General features: G+C 43.8%; 1 protein-coding gene across 7 annotated transcripts in view; it reads right to left on the bottom strand.

The window, feature by feature from the left end:
* UNC13B (unc-13 homolog B) overlaps nucleotides 1-13,380 on the bottom strand; it is a 222,614-nt gene that overhangs the window by 8,414 nt on the left and 200,820 nt on the right. For 6 of the 7 annotated variants that reach the window (XM_065860354.2, XM_065860353.2, XM_065860351.2 and 3 more), the window contains 3 exons: nucleotides 7,993-8,049; nucleotides 2,731-2,811; nucleotides 1,588-1,735 (listed from right to left, as the gene is read on the bottom strand). In XM_065860354.2, coding sequence (XP_065716426.1) covers nucleotides 1,588-1,735; nucleotides 2,731-2,811; nucleotides 7,993-8,049 — 286 coding nt within the window. The remainder of the gene's footprint in view (nucleotides 1-1,587; nucleotides 1,736-2,730; nucleotides 2,812-7,992; nucleotides 8,050-13,380) is intronic. The other variant, XM_071802612.1, reaches the window with a different exon arrangement.

A 13,380-nucleotide genomic window follows, 5' to 3' on the forward strand; every position in this document is an offset into this window, starting at 1 on the left:
AACTTAATAGCATCCACATTAAAAAAAAATAGATTCAGTTCATATTTTGGATATGTAATGGGAAACTGTTGCGGATATATAATGGGAAACATTTGCCATAGAACAGCAAAGATTGAAAACACACTGCACACACAAGTTCCCAATTAAAAAGTGTTTGTATGACTCTAACAGCAACAGCCAAGTCCCCGGAGTCCCTTGCAGATGCAGCAGACTTTGACCTGTCTGGCCACTGGATGTCACCGTTGCTCTGCTGGGACACAGCTATAGGACCACGCTCTCAAATGCACGTATTGACTCTTTCGTTAATGCAGTGTATTTTATGATGCAGTATATTTCAACCTAAGCAAGAATATATCATGCTGCTAAAGGCATGGATGATTCAGTCCCCCAAAACTACATTCAACTTTTCAGTTTAAAACTTTAAAAACAAACTTTGTTCTGCTCAAGAACGCTCGGTGCTTTCTGCATTGGTTGGGGAATCTCAGTATCAAGCCGTCTCATTTGCACAGGAGGGAACGGTGTGTTAGCTAGGGAGTGCCCTCCCCTTGATTTCAGGGCTCGTGTGACAATATGTTGATGCAGTTGAGACTGACTGATTCACTCCGACTGTGAATACAGTCTGAGGGACCGTCAGCTCTCATAGAGCTTGAAAGGATTAAAGGAAAAAGATCTCAAAAAGACACCCCATGGAGTTGTATGACTTTTGCTGCTGAGATGCAGCAGCCCAACGCCAAAGGCTTGTATTTAAACAGCCTGACAACTTAAAACATCAGTTTCAGGTTTGATCTAACCTCTAATAGCATCTGTCCCCTCTCTCTGCGATTAGTGAGATTCTCAGTCAGTCAGTGAAGCTTCCCGACTATAGACCAAATTGCTCTGCACAACAATCTGGAGATGTTTGCATGAAATCAATGAAAGACAGAGACAATTAACTATTTATCTCTTCCAAATCAATGAAACAGCATCACTATCGTGCCTTGCCGATAGAGATACAGTGACACATCTCAGCAGCTTACTAACACGTTGTGGTGATTTGAAATCATCTAGCTCGCACATACCCTGCTACTGGCTGCAGGCAAAACAGTGCTTTTGTTACCCTCCTACAAGATCTTTCCCTTTACAGGCTCTCGTCACATTGCTGTCAATCAGCCTCAGGCTTGCACGGGGTGCTGGCAGCTGGCCAGTGACACAGGCACTGACTCGCTTCTGCGTGGTGTCTTGCTGAAATGGTCTCTCTCATCACCACAGAAGCCTCGGTACAATAACTTCAAGTTTCACTCCTTTTAAGACAACTACCCATTTTAATTCATGAAACGTGACTGTTGAATGAGGATTGCAGGAAAAAAATAAAAGAGACCACAAACACCCCAAGACTTATGTTCCACCTATTTTTGCTCTCTCAAAATGTATCTTTTGAGTGGGAAATAACCTCCTTTCTCTCCTTCCCAGTTTCAAAAGCCTGAACTGTCACGTTTCCAGAAATGTTACTGCCAAAAGCATTCTACAAGCTGGCAGTACAAGACAGAGCAATTACCAACAGAGCAGATAGCTCCATTCAACTTTGCCAACAACACAAAAGAGTCTTACCCTGAGCGGTCTGAGTCTGGACAAAGGTTTTTATGAGAGTGTCTGTGGTCTGAGTGTAGAGAGAAAGAGCATATCGAAGCGATTGCAGGTCTGGACTCTTCTCCAAGAAGGTTTTCTTCAGACCATTTCCACCAGCATGGAAATATTGCTAAGAGAAAAAAAAAAAAAAAAAGAAGAGGAAAAATACTGAGGAAGAATTGCAACCACCAAACAACATTTACGGGCTATTGTGTGTGTGGATGGGAAAGAGCTGGAAAAATTAACAAAATAGCTTCTGTACTGGAAATCCAGCTCTTAGACCAACTGGCACCAAACTGCTCACGACTCTGCTCTTCCAAAGCACTTAAATATAAACCTGCTGGCTCCCAGCACACGCCAGTCACCTGAGGCTATTTGGGTTTACACAGACACGGCAGTATCACTCACTTAGTGCATTTAATGTTGTAACGGCACTGACAGACTCATACTATCTCCTGAACTGGGGCAGACACTATCCTCCCAAATACTATTCCTTTGGTGCATCAGTAAAAGGGTGACAAACAGATCAGGGGAGGTTCTCCTTCCCCCCTTACTTTGCCCTGGTGAGGTCACATCTGGAGTTCTGCGTCCAGTTCTGGGCTCCCTAGTTCAAGAAGGACAAGGAATTACTGGATGGAGTCCAGTAGGGAGCTATGAAAATGATTTAGGGGTCTGGAGCATCTTCCTTATGAGGAGAGACTGAGAGAGCTGGCTCTGTTCAGCCTGGAGAAGGGAAGGTTGAGAGGCGATCTCATAAACGTTTGTAACTATCTGAAGGGTGGGTGTCAAGAGGATGGGACCAGACTCCTTTCAGTGGTGCTGAACAACAGGATGAGGAGAAGCAGGCACAGACTGAAGCACAGGAGGTTCCATCTGAATGTGAGGAGAAACTTCTCTACTTGGAGGTGCCAGAGCCCTGGAACAGGCTGCGCAGTCTCCTTCTCTGGAGACATTCAAACCCACCTGGACACCTTCCTGTGTGATCTGCTCTGGTGAACCTGCTTTAGCAGGTGCATTGGGCTGGATGATCTCCAGAGGTCCCTTCCAACCCAAACCGTTCAGTGATTCTGTGATTATTTGGGGATGGAGCAAGAGGATGAAGGAGACAGAAAAGGAATCACTTACTTTGATAGTATCCAGTGCCAGATCCAAAACAGCACACTGCTTTGGAGTGAGACTCCTAGTTTCTTCTCTCACCATATGATCCTGCAAACAATCATTATATTTGACATGAGTAAGCTGTAAGAGACTAAACGAAAGGGAGTCCCCAGTATCATCTCTTTCTCTGGATTCATGCTGTGTCAATATGGTCACAGCATTTATTCAGCTGTCTATGGAATGCTTAATGGAGTCTCTCAGAGTCACTTATTACAGCTCAACTTAAAAATAAACCCACTCTCTCTGTTTCTTGCAGGCACAGAAGTGAGAAATAGGAAAGGAACTGGACAGAGGTAAGTGACAATTTAAAATCTCAGTTTGTCTCTCAGAAAACCCAAACAGGATTCACAGGAGTCTGCTTGCTACCCCGGTCATTCTAGAGCAGCCACAACAAAGTTCTCAAAACATCCCCTAAAACAAGGAATTGTGAAAAGCAGATATTGGACAAAGTTGCTAACTGTAGGTTTGTTTTTCTTTTTTCTTCCATCTACAAAGGTCCCTAATTGATCATATTGTTGGTGTAGAGGATGAAAAACAAACAAGCAAGCAAAGTTTTCTAGGAAATACCTTTGCTAAAAGAATTCGTTGCCATTAAGATCTACCATCTTTAATAGCAAAGAACCAGGGTACCCTTGGGAACAGATTCCCTTTCCTGCGTGGGAATATATCCCTGTTAGACTCCTGCCTGACTACAAGGATGTATCACACTTCCCTATTTCACTAAGCTCTTTCTCTCTGATGCTTAATCTTGGTCTCAGGGAAAACAAAACGCAGATTCTAACTGTTTGAGCTGCTGGAGGGTCACGCCAGCTGGCTGCAGCCTGGATGCTGAAGTGTTTGTGATACAGACGCAGGTAAATCAGGCAAAAGCTACTTATCCCTACCATAAAAACGACACAGCCTCTGATGAGAGACACTTTTCAGGAGATGTTCACTAAATTGTCTTTGAGTAAAGCATGCCTAATGTGCAGCATCATGTCTGCACTTCATGCTCATAAGCTATGTCACAGCCTGGTGATTTTGTGGTGGAGTCACCATTCCTGGAAGTGTTTAAAACATGTATAGATGATGCTCTTAGGTACCTGGTTTAGTGCTTGATTTAGGCTATGGTCAGACTCAATTATCTTAAGAGTCTCTTCCAACCAAAATGATTCTATGATTCACATTGTCTGGTGCTGTTCCCACATGCTATCCAACACCATCCATCTCCTGCCCGATGGAGACAGGGCTCACTGCAGTCTAGGCGCAGTGACGAGGGTTTGCCACGCTCCCCCCAGACACCAAGATAGCACCTTTGCACAGTGCTGCACTGAACTGTGCAGAAGATGCCTCTCCAGTCACCAGTACCTCTGACAAGGCTGTATCGTGTTTTCCTGGGCACTAGAGATGTGAATCAAGTTGCCTCTTTCCCCCACACGGGCTGATCCTGGTCTGCAAAGCAACGTGCGGCGGCACAGCACCCTGTAAGCTGCAAAGCATCTTCTGCTGCGACAAGCTGTCCTGAGGGGAGCAACAGCTCTCCTCCCTCTTCTTCATGAGTAATTCAGTTGAAGATGATGTGGCTTCACACTTCAGTACACAGAGGGTAAAACGTTCTTTCTCTGTCTGACAGTCAGATTAAGCGCACAATCAGCCAGAGCCCAAGGCCACGTCCACGGGAGAGGCCAATTTAGTCAGGGTAGCTGTGTCACCAAGGCAAGAGTGACTTTCCTGTCTGTTGAAATGACTTCTTGGGTCTGCCTGCCAGATTCCTCATGCTGTGATGGAAACCAGGTGGTCAGGATTTTTCTCTTAAACTCCTAAAGAGCTCATTTAGCCTGCTCTGAGCAGCCGCTCCGCTGGTGTCCATGCAGAACACCGCGTCACGGCTTTCTAAGAGAGTTTCCTGGTGCCATTTACTTCAACACATTATGTAAAAATAACCCAGTGACTGGACTCGTAATGCTTGCACCTACTCACAGAGGAGCCCACGACTGCCATTCCCCTGCACACCTGCCTTCTGCAAATCCCACACTGTTCCTATACAGGACTGAACAGAGTGCTACTGTGCACCTCCCAGATTGCCAGCCAGCAGCAAGCCACAAATACTTACACCAAGTAATTATGCAACTTCAAGTAGAAGTTGTTAAAGAAAAAAAAACTCTTTTCCCAGTCTCTCATACTCATCCTTGTATTCTCCACAGGTTACCCTTGGGGGAGCACAAGAAAGAAGAGGCAGCTGCTCCCTGCTCCAGCTGCTGGCTATTAAGCAAAAAGGAAAGAGTTTGGTAATAAATGGAAGGCAAATATGTGGCACCAGGGTGCCGGTTTTATGGTTGGTTTTCTGAGCATTATGAAATACACTGTGAAATTGACTTGTCATCAGGATGAGAGCCTGTGCTTGTCAGGTCTGTCAGTCCCAGTTTTCAGCTGAGTTATCTGATTCACTAGGGCTCTCTTCCCCCTGTTCTATTTAAGACAAAGCTTAAAATTCATCCCATAATTTTCCAAGGCTTTTAGTGGAACTGCAAAATACATAGAAGAGGTGATCTGAAGAGGCATTTACTCATGCCTTCCCTATCAGCTTCTATGTGCCCACAAAAACAAAAGGACAAAAAAAACCTAACAAACATCCATGATGCTTAAATAGACCCAAGCAATTTACACTCTTGTAACATCTTTACTCCTTTGGAAATTTTTGGATGCAGTGTTGATTCACACCATCTGTCAGAACAAAAGGTCTTCAGAATTCGGGTGGCAGAGCACTTTCACACTTTTGTACTGTTCTCTTGCCACATACAGAATCCTGTGTACCTGCGCTGCTGTAGTCCTATATGTGGATATGCAAATAAAACCTCAAACACACACCCAGGTTTGCCTGATTTACATGATTACACGCATTTCTAAAAATGCAGTCCAGAGTTACTGAAGTTAAGGTTTACAGTAACTGAACTAAAGACAGGTTGCTGCTGAGGGCCTTCATCTCACCAGTGCGAATGGAAATACGCAAAGCTTCCAGCTCACTCCTGGCAAAAGGCACCTTATACATATGTATTAAGAAATTCCAGTAATGAGAAAATATGGAAGAAGGTAACAGTGGGTGCCACTGACTATGCCTGAAAACACAAGCAAGCCACAGGAACTCGCAGGTGTCTGTGCACAGACTTGTCCCTCTGGCCTGGGAGGAGAAATGGAGCAAACTCAGAGCTCTCCCCCTTTGACACCAGGATGGCACGTAGATGCCAGGCATGTCCTCTCTTCCTCCAAGTGCTGGGATACAGTTGTTGTTTTTGAAAGGGGAAGGGGATATCATAGGACAATGGAGTCAGATTTGGAGGCTGTGGTCCAGCTCCTACCCTCCCAGGCTGGATACAAAGCTTCTCTCTACCCACTTCTCCCATGAAGTGGCATGGAGCGTTGTAATTGCAGGGCACAGTAGAAGTATCGCAACCCTTGGGAGCCACCAGGTCATCAGGGAGGACAGGATGGCTGTGGCAGTGCAAGGGGCCATCCCCCAGCACAAGTGACAGCTATTACATCAGGGAACCACAGCTGAGGATTTATGTTATGTCACCGCTCACTGCTATGTAACAGCCTCAAAATGCAGCTGGAGAAAAGTGTGTGCATCTAATCACACACCTGCATGTCTTGATCACTTATTAGGATTACTAAAATGTGCCTGCTCGCCAAGGGAAACTAGACTGGACGTGAGCCAGCAATGTGCGCTTGCAGCCCAAAGGCCAATGGTATCTTGGGCTGCATCACAAGGAGCGTGTCCAGCAGGTGGAGGGAGGTGATTCTGCCCCTCTGCTCTGCTCTGGTGAGACCCCACCTGGAGTCCTGTGTCCAGCTCTGGAGCCCTCAGCACAGGACAGACATGGACCTGTTGGAGAGGGGTCAGAGGAGCCACAGAAATGATCAGAGGGCTGGAGCAGCTCTGCTGTGAGGACAGGCTGAGAGAGTTGGGGCTGTTCAGCCTGGAGTAAGTCTCTGAGGAGACTTACTACGGCCATTCAGTACCTAAAAAGGGCCTATAAGACAGACGGGGACAGACTTCTCAGCAGGGCCTCTTGTAATAGAACAAGGAGTGATGGTTTTAAACCAAGAGAGGGGTGATTCAGGTTAGACATGAAGAAATTTTTTACTGTGAGGGTGGGAAAATACGGGCACAGGTTGCCCAGAGGTGGTGGATGTCCCATCCCTGGAGACATTCAAGTCCAGGCTGGATGGGGCTCTGAGCAACCTGATCTGGTTGAAGATGTTCCTGCTTGTGGCAGGGGGTTGGACCAGATGACTTTTGAAGGTCCCTTCCAACCCAAACTATTCTATGACATATAATTGTACCAAGACAGCTGTAATAAGTGCTCAATACAAAAGGAAGAAATAATGAGAAAAGATAAATGCATTTTGAAATCGCACTAATCACTTAGAAGAATGGTCTCTGCTGTGGAAAGATTTCCCTGATCACGCTCTGAGTCGGAGTTCACATTCGGCTCCATCTTCCATGCAGCGCAAGTTGTGCACTGTGATACTTCAGATTTAGACCTCCTCTTGCACAGTATCTGTTTTGTAGCACACGTCAAACCACAGCATACTGCAAGCTGAATGTTGTAAGGTATCACTATTTTCATACCATTCCCGTCATGACCAGCGAATTAATGTTTGATTGGCTTATGATGAGGCGGTGTGCACTTAGTAATGCTCATGTCATGCACTGTCACGTCATGCACTGTCAAAACACATCAACATAGCCTTCATGCTAAATGCCAGCTTGCCTGTAAAGAGAGCCCACGCAGAAGGAATTTACAGACACAGGCTCTCTTCCATAAGCAAGTTATTTTTGTAACAGTTCATATAATTCATCAATAGCTAGCACAATCATCTTTTCTAACGAATGTCATTATCAGGATCACATAAGGGACTCCCTTTAATAGACGTGGGTAAATAGGAACTGGTCAGATACTGAGATCTCTATGTTTTTCATTTTAAATTGATATACCAAACTGATCACTGTATATACAGTAGAGAAAATCTACTTTGGTGATTAAACTTACAGTAAAATTTAACAGTTAATTTAAACACAATACTAATGCTAGCAGAATGCATTTAAAAGCACATTTGATGCATTTAAAAGCATTTCTCTACAATTGCATTCAGCGACACACCACTGGAAGCACAAGACATGCTATGTGCTACTACGCTTCTGTGCTTACACACATGGACATTAACACAAGCCATGCAGAACAATACCTTCAACTTTGACAAGTGTCCCAGTTCCTTAGCAGCACTGAAAATCAACTGTGTGCCCTATGATTACAAGAAGTTAGAAAAGGAGGGGGAAAAAAAAATATTATAAACAAGCTTTGCATGTTTTTCCTTCAAGCAAGTCAGTTTGCAGATAAAACTTTACATAACCATCCCAAGGCCAGCCACAACAACTTGACTCCTTGCCAGTCTATTACCCAATATAAAACCTGGCATTTCCGTAGATACCACTTCAAGAGCTATTTCAGAGCACAAACGTTCTGCTAGCTGGTTCACCCTTGATTACAGCAGCCACCCATCTAAACAAACAGATTGCACAATATGGGGGTGAAGGCAGTGCGCTGGCTTGGTCTTCAAGTGCTCCATTAGATTTCAAGTCTAAATACTCACAAAGACATCATAATATTGGTCAAAGTAAAAGATAACACAACTGATGACAAGCTGTCTATACAAGTAGAGTCCAGCAGGGTGGGGGTGAGCATACACCAGATAAGAAAGAAAACTGAATCTGAGCAGTTTTTGTGTGAGAGATCGCTAAACAAAGGCCAGTGAATATTACAGCATCACCTTTACATGTTAAAAGCTTGCCAAATGACTTTTCTTCTCCCACTGTGGCTTACTGAGGCTGTATGACCAACGAAGTAACAAAAAGGGAAGACAAATCCCAGTGATGGGAAGTCTTGCTTCAAGTCGCTTACACTCCAGTATAACGGATTTTTACACACTTCCTCTGCAGTGGTTAGGACAAAGATATTTTTCCTTTTCCCTACCACATCATTTGTCTGTTGTGTAATATTACTTTTGCCTGGGGACATAAGTCCAAAATTTAACGAGAAAGCCAAAAGCAAAGAAGACAATTCTCCATTCTTTTGTCCTAGAGATGCTTCATGGGGTGTGCTGGAATTTTTCTCCCACTTATCTTCTTTTTATTCATCTAATTTTGCCTTTTTCTTTAAAAAAGTCGCAACTGCCTATTACTCCACTCTGAATAAAACCCCAGCCTATTGTAATTCTGGCTATGAATCTGGCATCTACCATATAACGAAACTTTACCCTCCACTTCAGCCCTCACAAACTAGTCAGATTTAAGCTTTATGGCCAAGACAAAGCTATGGGTGACCCCTCTTCCCTAATTAAACCTCCCCTCTATTACATGTCTCAGAAATGCCTCAGGTATGTCAGGAGAGCTGCCCTCTCAAAGACAACCTTTGTCTCTCCTTGATTGCAACTGATCATTAGGAGCTTTCTCACCTTAACAGTTGTTCACCCTCTCACTTAACCACACCTGCCATGATCACTCCCCAGCCCGAAACCCTTTGAACTGTAATGAAGCAAGGTGTAAAACCAGAATTATTAGATTGCCCCTTGCCCCTGCATATGCCACTCAGTTTGTTTTCTTTGCTGCCTTCTTTGATATGTGCTTATTTGTTGCCTTTTAAGTCAGTACTCTGTGAAGCAGGAACTACCTCATACATGTATTTGCAGAGAAGACTCAACATCAGCCTCACTCATAGGTCTTTATACCTGTTGCTAGAGGTAGCAGGTACTCTTTTACAGGAGACAGTTTACAGCTGTAACACTGGAAAGACCGACCCGCTCTAGGGACACCGGATACCGCCACTCTGCCCATTACAAGAGCAGTCCAGAAGTGAATTTTCAGACGAGATACTTTAGCTTTGGCAGCTTCAGAAATGTGTTCATGCTGAAAGACTCTGCCCTGAAATCACAGACGACCTCTTGATTTGCTCTATTCGTAACCATCACCTAACCCTCACTGCTCCTCAGCCTTTTATGTTTGTTGAATACAAAGCAATACAGAATGAACATTATTGACCTTGTAGCTAAACAGAAGCTCTTGATAATTGATTAAATTCACAACTCTTGGAGGGGAAAAAAAACACAGGCAAGGGCAACACATCCATAAAGGAAAGTTTCTGACATAAGACTGGAAGCTTCACTCGCTGCCAGTATCCCATGAGTAGCGTTAGAGTACAACTCTGACTGTAAGAGTACAAAATTATCTGTATTTCCACAGAGAGAGATTGAACATGACTGTGCACCAGAAGCAACAAAGAGATTTCACTGTGGGCCACACCACACAAACCCACTAAGAGACACAGCTTCAGCCAGCGCTCGAGAACCCAACAGATGCGCCCGTTGGTCTGTACGATTGGTCATAAAGTTTATTTGGCTAATGGGTCTGAAAACTTAAGGTTTACATGCCTGTTGATCAAGCAGAAAAACAAAACACATTTTTATAATCCGAATTTTTTTAAAAGATCAGTAAGTAGTCTCAAAGCACACTAACATGAACATTTCTTTATCCAGTATTTTCAGCCTTCATTGGACACTTTTCTTTTTAAAAAAATTCACATTTGAGCAACAACATTAACTGATCTAGGCACGTAGTCTCCCTGCCGCAGGCTTCTAAAGAGGGCAGGTCAGTAACACTGAGCAATACCCAGTGTCTTGATACGCTTCAAGGAACAAAGCTGCTCAGATAACTGCTCCTCAGTTCTTGCCAACTAAGAAAATCCTCATCAATCAGTGCCAATCTCTGCCAATGTGTCTGCAAGGAGAAGTTATTTCACTGTTATGCTGAGTTTGTCATCAATGCTGGTAAACATCTAATGAAAATCTGGGCAGCTCCTTCCTCTGCCAAATGGCATTCTTGTAAACAAGATGCTGTAACTCCTCAGAAAAGTTATTTATTCATGGAAAACATATCATACAGCCCTACCGATAGCACTTATTCCAGGTGCGCCTCTGGGGAATCAAAATAACTGAACTTAAATATCAGGTAGTTTTGAGAAAAGCCATCCACAACAGATCTGATTAAAACATCAAGGATGGAAGATGGGGAAATAGTAAGTCCTTATTATGAATAGTTTCTGCCTAGCTCTGTGGCAAATGTAGATGGAAAGAGGACAGACCTCAGTGCTGGTTTTCATGAAGTTAGTTTTACCTTCCTAATTTTTTTTGGAAACATGAAAGACATCTATAGTCCATAACACAAATATTTTAAATTCCTTTAAAATTCCTTGTTAAGGGTATGACTGCTTTTTTTCCCCTCAGTAAAAGGATCATCAGCTGACTCAAGTCTAATTGCTAGAAGCCAACAGAAATGCACTGATTTATATGTGAAGAGGTTCAAACTCTCACAGCTTAACTGTCCTGTCGCTCGGTTGACAAAGTTAGGAAACAAAAGCCTACTGCAAGTCTTTTGAATCCCAGTCCTTTTTCGGAAAGCATATTATTACTTAGGCTTGTTTTTCTGAGACATACCAGCGCAAGGAAGTTTTATCTGGTATTGTACGTTCTTTCCCCCTCCCTTTTTTTTTTTTCATTTTTACATTCAATGAGATCTGATCATTTATTAGCAGCATTTAAGCTCATTTTTAAAACTTTATCACCAGGATCTGTTTGCTACCACCCATTGAAAATTAGCCTATTTTTTGGTTGTTGTGGTGTATTTAACAGTGAGAAAATAGTCTTAAAGTTGAGGATGAAAAAGGGAAAACAATTTCCTTTCGTTACAAAGCTCTGGGCGTATGTGCAATTCACAGACCATCACTTCATTCAAGGCTAGGAAAGCTTTTTCTCCTCATCACAGTGGCAGCCTTGGACTTTTTTGCTCCTGGCTAGCACAAGGGAGAGGATTCATTTAAACTAACACAAGTTAAGAAAGGTTTCAGAAAACCTCTTAAAGCCACACACTGTTCCACCACAGAACAGCTCCTGGAGCAGTGCGGCTGGCAGATCAGCCTGATGAACAGCCAGTTTGGAAGCCACGTGTAAAACCTGTCTGCAGTTTGAAGAACGTTTTTTCTCTTATTCTGGACCATGTTCTCATTTAGTGAAGAGAAATAGGATGAGTAGAAAAAAAAAAGCACAGTAGGAGCAAGCACAAATAGAGCCTCACATGCACGGCTGCATCATTCCTTGTGAAATAAATAACGGAGAGGCTCCAGAGTGTGTAAACTAAGCAGCTCTTCATTGACCTGGCTAGTCACCAACGGCATGATACAGTTTCATCCTAGGCAGTGAGGGAGAAAGAAATGTATAACTAATCCATTAATATCCCCAAGCATTGTGCACTGAACCCCAAAATAAGGACTCCAAGAGAGCTGTGTTTGCATATCCACTCATCCAAGAGAAGACAGTGTTTAATTAAATGTTGATCATTACATAAAGCTAGTGAGGTGTGCACTGCTTGGTGAGTTACTGGAGATCATGTTGCTACTAATCTCCCCGTCAACGAGCAGTCAGTGCTCGCAGAGACAGAGGCCAGTTGTCTGAAAAGCATTATAAGGCAGCCCAGACCATCAGGTGCTGTAGAACTGCCCTGTCCCCATTGCATCCTTCATGGACTTCCCTTCTCACCTGAGTCCCACCCTACACAAAATCTTCCAGAAGCAGCAGGGAACTGAAGCGCAGAGCTCAGATTTTCTTCCCTGTTTGATACAGGCTTAGCTGATTTCAGTGGAATAGATCCGTCTGGAGAATAACAGGCATTAAAGCACTGTGCAGTGACAAGGTCATGCAGGCGACAAATGAGACACACCACAGCCAGTCGAGAACCTTCTACATGCTTTCCATTAAACCACTTCCGCACCTCTGGCAAGTTCACAGAACGGAGAGAAAATATTCCATAAAATGGATTCTTTTCTACCATGCATAACCCTCCTTTAAGGGCCGCAGAGAAGTTTTAGGAGAGAAACCCTCATCCAGTGGTCTTTCAAACGCACAGAGGCTGCACTAGGGCTCTCTGTTGCTGAGGACAGGGAGGACAGTGAGTTACCATACCTGGGCCTGTTTCTGGGTCTGATGTGCCTTCTTTCAAGACAAAGCAAAATAATAAGAGGTGCATGGCACAGAAGGAGAACAGCAGAGGGGAAGCACTGCTTCTGCCCACCTTCAGTTTTGCCTTGCCCTGCCATTTTTCACTGCTAGGATGATGAACCCCTGGTGGTGACAGGATAAATCACTATATCCCAGGGGAGAGTGGAAGCAGCTCTTTGCCTCTGTAGCCCATCCAGCCTCACCACAGGTTGACAAGGACTCCAGACAAGGCCATTTTAACCACTGCATTGTTCACAATGACCTTTCCAAGACAACTACTCTCTTCCAGTTTGGACTAGTTCAGCTGCCTCACTATGATATCACTGACCAGACAGTGGAAAATCCAGCTATGAACATTTTGCATTGTCTCAGAAAACTGAGGGTGTGCTTCATTACACAAAAAGAGCTTCTCAATTTGAAACTGAAGTGATGGCAACAATAAACTACTTGTAAAAATATCCTCAAAAGTGGCTTATAGCAACATCCTGCAGGTTGGAAGAACTGGCTGATCACAGTTACTGCCTTCATCAT

This window comes from Patagioenas fasciata, chromosome Z, assembly GCF_037038585.1.
Source record: "Patagioenas fasciata isolate bPatFas1 chromosome Z, bPatFas1.hap1, whole genome shotgun sequence".
Classification (NCBI taxonomy): domain Eukaryota; kingdom Metazoa; phylum Chordata; class Aves; order Columbiformes; family Columbidae; genus Patagioenas; species Patagioenas fasciata.